Consider the following 13,340-nt stretch of genomic DNA (forward strand, 5'->3'; position numbering starts at 1 on the left):
GAAAAACAAATGCACAAAATGTGTGAACATTTCATAACATCAGTTTACAATCCTCTCTGCTCTTAATTAGATCTTTATCTCCAATCACTAATTACTTTTACCCGTTGTTGCACTCGTGGCTGTTGAACCCCATGATTCACAGATGACCGGCCTGAACAAGTATCTCCACAGTGTTTTTTCAGCTATTCAAATCCAATGCAGTTGTGTTTGGTTCAAACCACACTCAGCTGTACTACCTGCATCAGTCAACTGACTCACGACAGCCTTACAGCAAAACAACCACAGATGAGTTCAATACAATAATCTGAATGATTTACATCAACACATGCATTTTTGGCAAATATAGTTGCAGAAATCGATTGAGAGCAGGTAAGAGGGAAGAACTTCAAGTACAGAGACACTTTAACCTTAAGCACACTGTGGTTTAATGCGCTGCTAGAAACAAATGTTGGTTAACATTGTCAGACGAAACTGAAGCTCTCAGTTGCCACAGGTGGCAAAAGGAGCAGAGTTCTGTTAACTTGCATGTGAACATGAGTGAGAAAGAGATGAAGTGTGAAAACCAGAGCAGAAACCGACCAGCACTTTGGAAAGTTTGTATTTTAGACCTGCTTTACATAATATAATCATATTATGCTAATACATAACATAGATTATAGAACATAGTTGTGTTTATTGTGAACTTGAATGCCACAAGGCTTTAAAAACGTATTAAACATATAGAGTTATTATAGCAGCTCACTGAACTCTGATTAAATGCCTTTAATGTCTACCGCATTTATGGTGAATGAAATCCTTTGTTTCCAGAGATGGATTTATGAAATGGTCTCCTCGAATAACACTTTGCTTTTAAAACACATGGACATTCATAATACTTGCATGCATAATTTTGAGCATTTTCAGTGGCTCGTGGTGTGCATTGTTTTCTCTCTTCTCTTCTGTGGTGCATTTCCCAAAAGCTTTGCTGGGCAACTAAGGCCATCATTACCAAAATAGTTCACTGAATAAGTGCTTCCCAAAAACATAAATCCAAAGAACACACACAAGCTGCATCGCAAACATGTGCGGTTGGAACTACATCTCTTCACCTGTGGTCAGAAGCAGAGCTTCATGTTAGTTTGAAGTGCTGATGCCACTGACTTCACCACTGCTAGGCTGTGTTCTGTTCAGAGTTACCCCATATACCCTATTCCTTTCCAAAACTTTACCATCCACTTCTAAATATTGGGAAAGCAGTTGTCTTGTTCACATTTTATGTAATTTACTTTAAAAAATGTTTAGTTTAATGATCTTCAAGTATAATTATCACAATTGTGCTCCCTTCGAAGTGCACTCCAAAAACATTTATGCTATTTTGAAAGCAGCTGTGGTTTGTGAAGAAAGGTGAGTTTTATTATTTACAAGTGAAAATCTTTGCTACAGCATTTCCAAAGAGAAATTTGTCATATAACAATATTTATGACACACAACTTATTCATGTTAATGTTTTACTTATTTTATAAAGGGGAAAGGAAAAGGAAAGGGAAGTGGTTTGTGGCCAAGTATGGTGACCCATACTCGGAATGTGTGCTCTGCATTTAACCCATCCAAGTGTACCACAGTAGAGAACATACACCCGGAGCAGTGGGCAGCCAATGCTGCAGCGCCCAGGGAGCAGTTATATGTAGCGTACATACATGCAAAATATTGTCAAAAAAATATCTGCAAGTAAAAGTAATTCATTCACATATTTAAGAAAATTACACTTTATTTGTACAATTTAATTTCTGAAACCAAATGTAATTTTATTACGCAATACCCAAATAATTGAAAAATCACCGAAAAAAACTGGCCAACACAAAAGAGCCATGTGTGCTTCCAGGCCATTTGCCACAATATCAGTGAAGATACCCAGGTGACAAAATTTACTGCAGGGCTTGACACTGGGATTGCCGTCAATAATTCCAATCACTCTAGGGATGTTGAAAATGTTGTGGAACTTTTGATTGTCCTGCTGAATTTCTTGACGAGTTCTGGGGAATATCAGCATGTTCTTCAAAAGTCAAAACTTTCTCTTCCTCTGCAGTCAGAGGAGGAACAATATTGGTACCACCACTAGTCTTTCTTTCTTTCATCAGATGGATCAGGGAGACTGCAGACAGTCCTACTCCAACCTTACCCGAGCTGCTGGGTAAGGGGCGCACCCCTTCCATGCTCAAAGTATATGTTGTCTGTCACAGTGAACCATCGCCTCATGGCCAGCCAATCTGTAGGAAGAAACAACTTGGTTGTCTAGTTCGTGAGGGAAGCCAGGAGACATAATTTGTCTTATACTGTTCCTATTTGGAACCTGCCTATGGTCCTCAGGGCCCTTCAAGGCCCGCCTTTGTGTGCTTTGGAACCACTCTAAAGGGCTGCCAGTTACAAAGCAGTGAGTATCTTGCTGGATATTTGATGCAATAATCCTGCTGGATATTTGATGCAATAGCCTTGGCTTCCTGTATGCCTCAGTGGACTCTGAGTGACCCATTGGAGTGAGGGCTCACTCCACTAGGGGGATGACCTCCTCCAGGCCTTGGTCCAGCAGAGTTTCCATTGGGGATATTTGTAAGGCAGTCAACTGGTCATTACCATCTACTCTTGTTTTGCAATGTGGACTTCCCTGTTCTTCAGGAACTTGTCTTTATATGCTTAATTGTCTTGCTCCCCTAGTAAGTGGTCTGTCTTGAATGAGTGCTCCAGCTGGTGGCCAGAGCCTCACTAGTTAGCTAATGTTTCTTAAGGCCCTCATGGTGGCACCCTAGGACTGGACTTGCAGGACGGCTTCTGTTTTGCACTTATAGCGCTATAGGATATCGTTCCCCAAGCATGGTTCCATGCAACACAGGAAAACATTTAGAAAGGGAATGCTCCGGTGAATAATATAAACTTGGTTCCTTGAGGTAACAGGAACGAGTGTTCCATTGTCTGCCAGGCTATACAGCTGCATACGAGTTGATACTGCTGATTCTCAGTTGAAAGATTTGGATGAAACAGCATTCAGTGGCATTTTATATAGACAGTTGCTCCACCCATTTTGGTGAACTGGACTGCCATAGGTTTATGCAGCTGCACAACGTTAACAAATCAGGCTTCAGTATTCAGAGTTTCCCCACAATTCCGGCAACAATTTCTCAGGGAACCATTTTGTACCATTGTATGAACCACATTGGTTAAAACGTAGAGCTGCCGTTACTCAGGGGGTGGAGTAACAACTTCTGCCTTAGATCAAATTTGCGTTGACACAGAAAAGCTGTTTACTGAAAGACAGATGCTGAATACATGAAAAGAAGATGAGTTTTAGATGTACTAGTCTTTTCACCGTAAAGATGCTGTTCAGTAACCAGTTGTCGCCACAAGAATGTGATTTCAGTGCGAAACATGGTTGAGCCGCTGTTGTTTTTTGTTTATTTTTTTCTTCTTCTTCATTGTTTCACTTTATATAGCCTACAGATATCATGATAGAGTCACATGTCTTGTGTACAAATGTAAGACATCATTATATGTGAAACTGTGCCAAATGTGCAAAAATTATAGCGTCGAGAGGAGTTTATACAGTCTGATAAATGAAAAGTTCTGTTGTCATTTACTCACTCTTATGTCATTCCAAACTCGTACAACTTTATTCTAACATAAAAGAAGATTATGCAGAATAAGAAAGAATAAATAAAGTCAGATTGGAACGACATGAGGGCATTTCAAAATACTAAATACACTAAATATTGTTCAGTGGCACTTGTGGTTGTGTGTTAAAATGAACTCTCACTCCATCATCAAGCAACCGGAGCCCGAGATCTCAATTTTATCTCAAAAAGGTTTAGCGTCAGGATGCAGACTTTACAAAAAACGGTTTATGAATGTACTGTATTCTTACCGAACATACTGTTACATATGCTTTAAAGGAGTATATGTGTATTGAGAAAAAAAAAAAAAAAAAAAAGTGGAGGAGAACATGAAAATTATTCTGCATTAACGTCATGATAATTAACTAGAGCAAAAAAATAAATAAATAAATAAATAAAAAAAATCATCAGTGCGCAGTGGTCAAAATGAAACCGAAAGTAAACATAAACACACACTTACCGCACATTAGAAATAAAAGCAGAAAGATGTGTAAAGTTCCCTTCGTACTGTTGTAAATTCCAAAAAAAAAAAAAAAAAAAAAGATTTTGATAATATTAGCCTAGTGAACCACCACACTCACCGACTGAAGAAATTTGTTAACAAAACGTAGCCAACTGAAGATTAACGGAGAGATTTTATACCAACAGTGGCTGACTAATGAATAGCATGCTACGAAGAGAAAAGCAATAACTTTATGTTTCCTAAATCTGAAAGACTGCAGTGCGAGGCAGAAATCCTGATGGCTCTACTTCTGATCGCTAAAATAATAAAGCATTACTGCCATCTGTTGTTTGCATGGACCAGAGGCCCTTTTCACTTTGTCAACAAAGTATAATTACCAAGATACAAAGACAGAAAGTGAAATGAAATAAAATGAAATAAAAAAGCAACTTAAGTTGAATTGAAAAAAAAGTAACAATGAACTCTTTTATAACTAGAAAAAGTCTTTTTAATAACATAAAATAAAATAAAATAAACTCTTCAATTCTGAACTTTGCCTAATTTTGAATTTCTCTCCATACTAAAAAATAACTGTTATTAAACTAAACATTAAACATGGCTTTAAGCAAACAGATCACAATTTTTACATAAAATAAACACGATACAGAAAATAAATGCTAAAGGTATTTAATTGGAGTAACTTATTATTAAAATTACAGGCCAAGACACAGAGAGTAAATCATCGGCGATATTAAATGTATTATTATCATGGAATATTATACAAAAGCACATGCAATGGAAATTACCGCTTCACATTATTGTATCGAAGCATAATGTTTACTTTCTCCTATTTTATAAGGCAACACAGCACACTTAAGATAAAACAGTAACAGTATGTACATAAACACAGTGGAAGAAAAGTTGTTTACACTAAAAAAAATGGTTCTTTAAAAACTGTTCATTGAAAAGTTATTTGGGTGATCAACATTTTTTCTTCTATGGTATAGCTGCGAAAACTGATTAACTTCTGATAAAAAAATAAAAATAAAATACTCTCGCTGTAATGTACAAGATAAAACACTCCTAAAACTTTCAGAGTGTTTGGAGTGTCAAATTGTTCAGTGTTCGGCTATTTCACACCACCTTGAATTTCTGGAATCAGTTTAGATGTAATCATGTAACAATATATCTTGGTTTGATATCAAAGCTGATGTTTGGTAATTGTAGCACCACAGATGATTACAATTAAATGCATTTCCAGCATGTGGACAGCGAATGGTTAACTTTGAATCTTGTGTCTCTATGTTATCAGTAGTTCTTCAGCACTTTTTCAGTAGTTTGATTCAACATCTGTCTTCAGTGTCAAACTGGTATTATGTTAATAAAGTCACTGGGATGATGTGTATCAGTTGTAAAATGAATTATGAAAGACTTTCATAAACATGTTTCCTTCTTCATCTAAAACCAAACATGTGTTGACGTGATTTTAACAGCTTGTTCAAATATGCTGTTGAGTGCAATGATGATGATGTCACAGTGATTAACGCTGGTGGGTGTGTATTTATCTCATGACTCATTCACTTCATCCACATCTTCATTCAACAGTGACATCTCAACAGTCTCTGATTCATTCACTTGTCTTCCTGTGGAACCTGAAAGAAAATATAGTCAATCACAGAAAAACGTTTTGCTGCATTTACATCTACATATGTATTATTTTAACTGCAAAAACTTTCACATTCTTAAAACTTGAATTAACAACAGGAAAAATTTAGGAACAGACAAGCAGAAAGCATTTTTGAACACCGCCCGGCCAACCAAATTCAAGAAATCAGGAACTTTTGTATAAATATAGTTTTTATAATAAATGCTGTTCTACTTACCAGTGACAGTCACATCGAATCTCCTGAAAGTGGTCAGTTCGCTGTTGATGATCTGTAGTTTATAAACTCCAGAGTCAGAGGTTCTGGCGTTTGTGATGGTCAGAGATCCAGTCGTCTTGTCCAGCTCCAGTCTGCCTCTGAATTTCTCACTAATACTAATCGTTCCTGAATCAACTTTAACAACGAGACAATTTTTTGCTCCAAACGTCCACAGTATCAGATCATCGCTTTGTATTCCAGTCTCAGTATTTAAAGCCACAAATTCTCCGGACATCACAGGCACTGTCCTCACTGTATGTCAAAGCAACACAGAGAAACAGAAACACAGAAGACAAAAAATGTGAATTCATTTTGCTTGTATTTTCAATGTCACATATATGTGTATACTTTGAGATGATATTTTATTTGGAATGTTTGTACATAACTTCCTTGTTGTATTATGAGACTTAATGAGACAAAGACATTAGTTAGCCATTAATTAATCTCATCTATCTAGAAAGATATTACCATAATTCACAATCACAAATCATAAAGTAAAACAGTTATAGACTGTAGTATTTGACATGATGGATTATTAGCCAAAAGAAATCAGAATTTTGAAACCACAAACTATATTTGGATATGATTTTTTTTTTTGTAAAAACTTAAAACTTAAAAACTTATAGAGGGTTGTCTTTATTGAAAAGCAAATGTACTGAACTAAACATTTTAGTACAGCATACAAAATATATTTTCAAAAAATAATGTGGACTCTTACAAAGTTGTTCTACATTTGAAGTTGATATTTCACAAATTTCAGCCCGCTAAAAGGTTTTAAAAGACCATTTTCATGGAAATGTCACATCCAGTTTCAACAGGATGAATTGAGCATTAAGGCTTTCGAATGAAACATACCAAATATACCAACCAATAATAAGCTAACATAGCATTAAAATTAAAGTAAACAAATATCTAAAAGGAATTCAAATTAAATTGCACTTTGAGAATTTGTTGAAGTTGAGATCATCTAACTGTTGTTCTACATAATTGGTCAAAATCCTCTAGATCATTGATCTACTCACCTTTGACAGTAACAATGAAATTCTTGTATTCGGTTCTTCTGTTTTTGCCGCTGATCTGTAGTTTATAGACTCCAGAGTGAATTCTTCTGATGTTATTGATGGTGAGATTTCCAGTCTGACCATCCAGCACCAGTTTGCTTCTGAATATCTCATCAAAACCATCATATGTTTTACTGGTCAATCCACTGATTTCAGCAATAAGATTGTTGTCTTCTTTATAGCACCACTGTATCTTATCATCTTTCTGTAGTTCAGTATCAGTCTCTAAAGTGACAGCATCTCCGTCTGCCACTGACTTTTCTTCAACTGTGACAGCTGGACATAGAAATGTGTTCATCAGATCAAGCTTCAATTTAGAAAGGCATATTTCATTTTCACAAAGGAGCTAAAAAAAAATCAGTTTATAAAAATCAGTTAATCGGTTTGTATATGTATTTATTTTATATACAAAAACCTTGCTCAAAATGACCAGCCCTTCCCCAACTAAGAATTATGCAATGGTGTCAAATGTCTTCAGACAATTAAACTATATGCTAAAACGTTTCTCATCTAATTACTTTAGTAAGTATTGGACTCCTGCATTGATCTGAAGCATTAGTGTTATCAAACCCAGATCTTAATGTGTTGTAAAACTGATGGTATACTTCCTTCAATACTGTAATTTATATTATGATTAATCAAGAAGTGTTTTCAGTATTTTCATTTCACCCAGTTTTCCCAGTGTGTTTGATTGTTGCATTCAGTTCACCTGTTGTCTAATTAACTCAATAGTTCCTTGTTTGGTATATAATACTCCTTGTGTTCCTGATTTCCTTTGTGCTGTCTGTGTCAATAATGTTAAGGTGTTGAGTGATCTGTTTTCCTGAATGCTGACTGTTTCTTTAATACTCACCCACTTGCTGTTTTATTTCAGAGATCTTGCGGCGATAGTAAATCACAACAGCAGCTACAACTGCAGTCAGGAACAACAAAACAGCAGCAACTATCCCAACTATAGCACCCGGAGACAGACCCGGATCAGGAACAGCTGAAGAGAGACAGTGAATGTGAGGTACATTACAGATAGCTGACCAGAAAATCTCAAAAACAAAAATGGTCCTTTGGTCTTTACAGTGAAATGGAAATATCACATTTAATTAATTTAAAGTAATGCAGTGTGCACTTTCTTTGTAATTGTTCGTGAAATTTACTAGCAGTTTCTGAGTAAAACTTTTTCCCACATTGATTTTTTGTCAATCTTTTTTTTTAAGTTTCTAATATTTATACTTAGCCATTTAAATACACTGGTCAACATCTGAAGTGGATCAAAAGCTTTCATCAAAGTTGTCCTAAAACCTTAAACCAAAATGCGTTCTTGTCTTAGGACAACTTTAATTAATTGTTTTGATCCACTTCAAATGTTGACTACTATGTTTAAATAAGTTAATCTAACACAAACAAGTATCTGTTTTAAGGTGCTGACCAAACTAGTCTTTTAAAGATATGCTCTATAAAGACTCACCACTGACAGAAACCAGGAATTGCTGTGAGCTCTCACGGCCTCTGATCTGTAGCTCATAAAGTCCAGCGTGTTCGGTTCTGGTGTCTGTGATGATCAGAGATCCAGTCTGATTTAGTTTAAGTCTGCCTTTGAATCGCTCATCATCAACATTTATTGAGATCTCATTAGTTTCCACATCGATTTTAGCCAGGAGGACACCTTTATCTCCAAACCTCCACACTATCAGATCATCTCTCTGTATTTCGGTAACATCATTCTTAAGAGTGACAGAATCTCCCTCCATCACTGATACTGACTTCACTCCACCCGTCTCACCAACCACACCTGGAATGCAAATCAGATCAGAAAATTGGGGGTTTGTAAAATTAGCAGGCAACATCCAATCACTCCAATTCTCATGATCAGGAATTTTGCCCAAATAACTTAATTCAAGTTGGTCTTGCGACTTTGCCGTTCTGATCAAAAGAAAGCAGTGGGAGCATTGCTTCATAATTCGCTATTAAAAATGAAATTTCCCTAAAGTATCCACTACACTCAAAAAATTTATTTGTTGGACTTACATAAAAAAAGAGTGTCAAGTGGTTCCACGCAAGTGTGTTGAGTAGTTTCTACAAGTAATAATACAGTTGAATGAACTAAAGAAATTCAGGTAAAGTTGACACAATTTTCAGATGTGTCACTAATGCATTTTAGTTATGTTTATTTTATTTAGTAATATTATGTTAGAATTACGAACTTTCAATATGTAAGGTGAACACTTTATTTAGTTTTAAGTATTTGCTCTACAAGTGCAAAACTTAAATAATCAAACAAATTTTTAGAAACAAAATTAATTTATTTTCTTTGCAAGGTTTTGCAATATACAACTGCTAAAACCCATAAAACAATTTAAATTTCACAGGTCCTTTGAAACAAATACACTAAAACATCAATAATTTAACAGTAAACATTCTTTACAAGGTCTTTTAAAGTGCAACTGGCTTCAAGAATTTGTAATGATCTTACTTAGAAAAATTAAATACATAGAATGTCTGTTGAAATTAGGCAGCATGCCCTAAAATACTGCAAAATTCCATTTCTGATATTTTTGATCTTTAGAATCAACAGTAATAGTAACATTCAAACTGTCCTCTATTTTTGCAAACAACAACAAACAGCTTAAATAACAATTTGTTTCAGAAAACAAAAAAAAGGTAAAAACAACATTTTGGTCAATACTGAACATTCTTACAATGTGCAACTTCCTTCATATATTGCAATAAAAACATTTCTAAGAAATATAAAAATGATTTTTTTCAAGACAGGCAGCCTGTCAAAAAATGCTACAGTGCTAGATTTCTGATATTTCAAATATCCAATATTTAAGCCATTATTTAAAAAAAATTAAATTTAAACTGGCCTCTTTTAGAAAACAACCACAAATGGCTTGATAACAGTTTGTCTCAAAAAGACAGAAAAAAAAAAAAAAAAAAAGAATGTTTACTATTGACCAAAATGTTGTTCTTTTACTTTTTGCAACTGCCTTCAAATATTGTAATACATTTTACTTAGAAAAATAAAAGGAAAGTTTGTTCAAGACAGACAGCATGTCACCAAATGCTACAGTGCTCAATTTTTGATATCTGAAATCGTTTGTCATTGGTAATGATAAGATTGAAACTGACCTCTAATCTTTGTAAATAACTGCAAACAATTTTAACTTCAGTTAAAGCTGCAGAACTCCATTTCAAATTGTGGCGCCATCAACAAAGATAACATTAAAACTGGCACATAATTTTAAAACCAGAAACAATTTAAATGTCAAAAAAAAAAAAAAAAAACATCTTCACTTCTTTCATTTGTCCAGAATGATTTACTGGTTCAACCAACAAGTTTGTTCTTGAGAACCTGTATTTTCTGTGACAGTTTCTGTCCGTCAAGTCCCAGCAACACTTTTTGGAAAAACTCAAAAGTGTACTTCAGGTCTGAAGGATAACTGAGATTCAAGCTGTACGTATATGACTCCCAAAAGAAGAGCACAGGCCTTGGTGACGTCGCCAAGGTTCTGAAGCACTTTCACTCCCTCAACAATCAGTCCAACATCTGATGGTGGATCACAGGCTTCTGCATCTTCAAGTCTGATTATGTAGATTCCATTTACAGTATTGGCGATGTCTCTCTCTGAATTTTCAAAGTCTGTGTCCTACAAAACACAAAAACAGTAACACTGTTCAGTCAGTTTAATTGCATCAAAAATACAGGTTGTAAATTTAGAGAATTTAGAAAATGTTGTATCTACTGTACATTCCTTAATGTTTCACATAACTTACAAAACTACTCTAAGGTGTTTGTTAGGGTTGTCAAAAGTACAGGCTTCTGGACTGAAATTAAAAAATGTGAAGAAACCAGCTTTTTTTCCCCAAAGGAAATCACTATGTGTCAGAGTTTTCATGTGCTCAACAGATGTGACTGTAATTGGCAACAGTGATAATTGCTTAATGTGGTTCCTTAATATATCTGCTTAGAAAAATCTGCTGAGAGACACGTCACTACCATGTGTGAACGTAATCTGTGTAAGAACTCGGTCAAGAGTGTGAAGCAATGATTGTAGCCAATCAGAGTCATCTGTCGAGCATGTGAACACTGGCCAATCAGCGCTGTTTGAGAATCTGCTCAACAGTGCTCAAAATTCCCACATCACAATTTTTTTTTTTTATTTCAGTACTGAATGGTACCGAAGTTGGCACTTTTGACAACCCGAGTTAAATATACTTTGCATATTTATATTTCATGACAATATTATATATATATATATATATATATACACATACATACACTTTAAATATTCACTGCCTGAGAACACTTACTGCATACTCCTTCATGAGGTTTTCATAGTCTTCATTAAGATACACAGAAAGTGCTCTGAGAATACAGGCTCTCCGAGTTGAGATGGTATCATTCTGTAGAAGAGTAGAGACAAAGTATAGACAATGATAAATCACCATAATAAAGTGGAAATTATTTACAAACATCATTAATAAATAAACAAACCTCATCGATGGTAGCCATCAGTTTGCAAATTTTACGTCCTGCAACTCCTCCTCTTTTCCGGTAACGTAGATGCTGGCCAGCTTGCTTGTGTAACCATCCAATTTTGACATAAAAGTTGGATTTAGTGGGACGGTACTGATTCGACTGAACTCAGCAGCAATCTGCAGATTTAAGACAAGATTATAGTAAGGATAGTTTTCATGTTTAAAAATATATTCAGGGTCATTCATTGACATCTGAACACTTAGCATTTAGGCTAACTCTGCATGGACATGAATAAAGCACAATTAGATTGAATTCGATAAATTAATTACTATTTGTTTCACCACTTAAAACTATGAAAGAAAGAAATAGTTATTCCATCATATTTACCTCATGTTCACAAAACAGAGCTGGCCATCTGCTTTTGAAGTCAACAATTAAGATGGCTGTGTGAGTTAGCGCATTCCACGTTTTAAATCTACAGGGACACTCGGAGTAAGTGCACGGAAAACGATTACCGCGACCATAACGTCCATGCGCTAATCGATAGTGTTTCAACAACTGTGATCTGGTCGAGACTGTTATTTTGCAGTCCTTGCACTGCCACATGCTTGCTTTGAGGAACACGCCTAACTGGCTAAAAGACTCAAACGCTCCGAAATACACCGATAACTTAAATTAACATAACTATGTGAACACTCGCATCACTTTTTCCTGGCGATATTTAACAGGATGGTAAAGAATTATGAAATATTCATACCTGACAAAATCACCATCTTCTTGTACTTCGCGCGTTCGTCTGTCTTCCGTCCCGTTGCTCCGCCTCCAGGTGAGCAGCTACGGTATCCGCAAAGATCCAAATTCATGGGGTTTTGCGTTTTACTCTACAATGTTAAGTTGGCCAGTCAAACTCTTACTAAGTAAAGCCAACAGTACTAAATTTCTGTAGAAATAACATAGTTAACTTGTGTTAATTTAGTTACTTTTATGTTTTATGTACTTTGAACAAGGGTGGGTGTAGTAAAACTAACAATAGTGAAAGTTCATTTTTTTGAGTGTAATGTGATCGCACCTTTAATGATGCGTAAAGTTTTACAGCGTGGTTCAAATCGTGAAATCATGAAACCTGAAACAAGATTAATATAAAAAAAGATATTCTTGGGATACTCACCAATTACAGTAACATTAAATGTCTTAGTCGTACTCTTTTCTCTAGAGATGGTTAGTTTATATTGTCCCGAGTGTCTGCTTCTGGTTTTTCTGATGGTGAGAGAACCAGTTTTTTGGTCTACTTGCAATTTGTCTCTGAAACCCACATCATCGGTGACAAAAAATGAGGTCAGGTCATTCTTTTTCGTTATTTGATATATGACCAAGCCTTTAGGTCCAAACAACCACAGTATTGTATCATCGTTCAGTATTTCAGTAAGATTAGTGTGTAGAGATACAGAATCTCCTTCCATCACTGACATTGTTATATGATCTGTTTCTCCAAACATACCTGCAAAACATAAATTAACAATTACAGATATAGCTTAATCTGATACCACACCTCAGTATACAGTTTCAGCTGAAAACACTGTGCGAGTCAGATACGGCATTATCATGAAAAATAATAATAATAATAGACCATACTGATATTATATTAACCATATTGATAATAATAATAGGCTAATAATAATAATGTGAAAAATTAAAACATTGTATAAAGTAAAAATACATTTTTACATTTTTAAGTAATACAAACGCGATTTTGAACAGACCCGCTCTTGACGTATGTGCGTATTGTTGCGAATGTTG

At 35.3% G+C, this 13,340-nt stretch overlaps 2 protein-coding genes across 2 annotated transcripts in view; one reads left to right on the forward strand and one right to left on the reverse strand.

The window, feature by feature from the left end:
- LOC306875003 (uncharacterized protein) overlaps positions 1-13,340 on the forward strand; it is a 262,032-nt gene that overhangs the window by 100,246 nt on the left and 148,446 nt on the right. The gene's annotated exons all lie outside the window — the stretch shown is intronic.
- Positions 9,348-12,367, reverse strand: LOC306875114 (uncharacterized protein). Its single transcript, XM_079425526.1, has 4 exons — positions 12,301-12,367; positions 11,559-11,719; positions 11,375-11,467; positions 9,348-10,710 (listed from the first exon to the last, which is right to left on the reverse strand). The coding sequence occupies exons 2-4, from the start codon at positions 11,574-11,576 to the stop codon at positions 10,474-10,476; spliced, it is 348 nt and encodes a 115-aa protein (XP_079281652.1). The 5' UTR covers positions 11,577-11,719; positions 12,301-12,367; the 3' UTR covers positions 9,348-10,473.

The sequence above is a fragment of the Barbus barbus genome (assembly GCF_936440315.1).
Source record: "Barbus barbus genome assembly, chromosome: 9".
Lineage (NCBI taxonomy): Eukaryota > Metazoa > Chordata > Actinopteri > Cypriniformes > Cyprinidae > Barbus > Barbus barbus.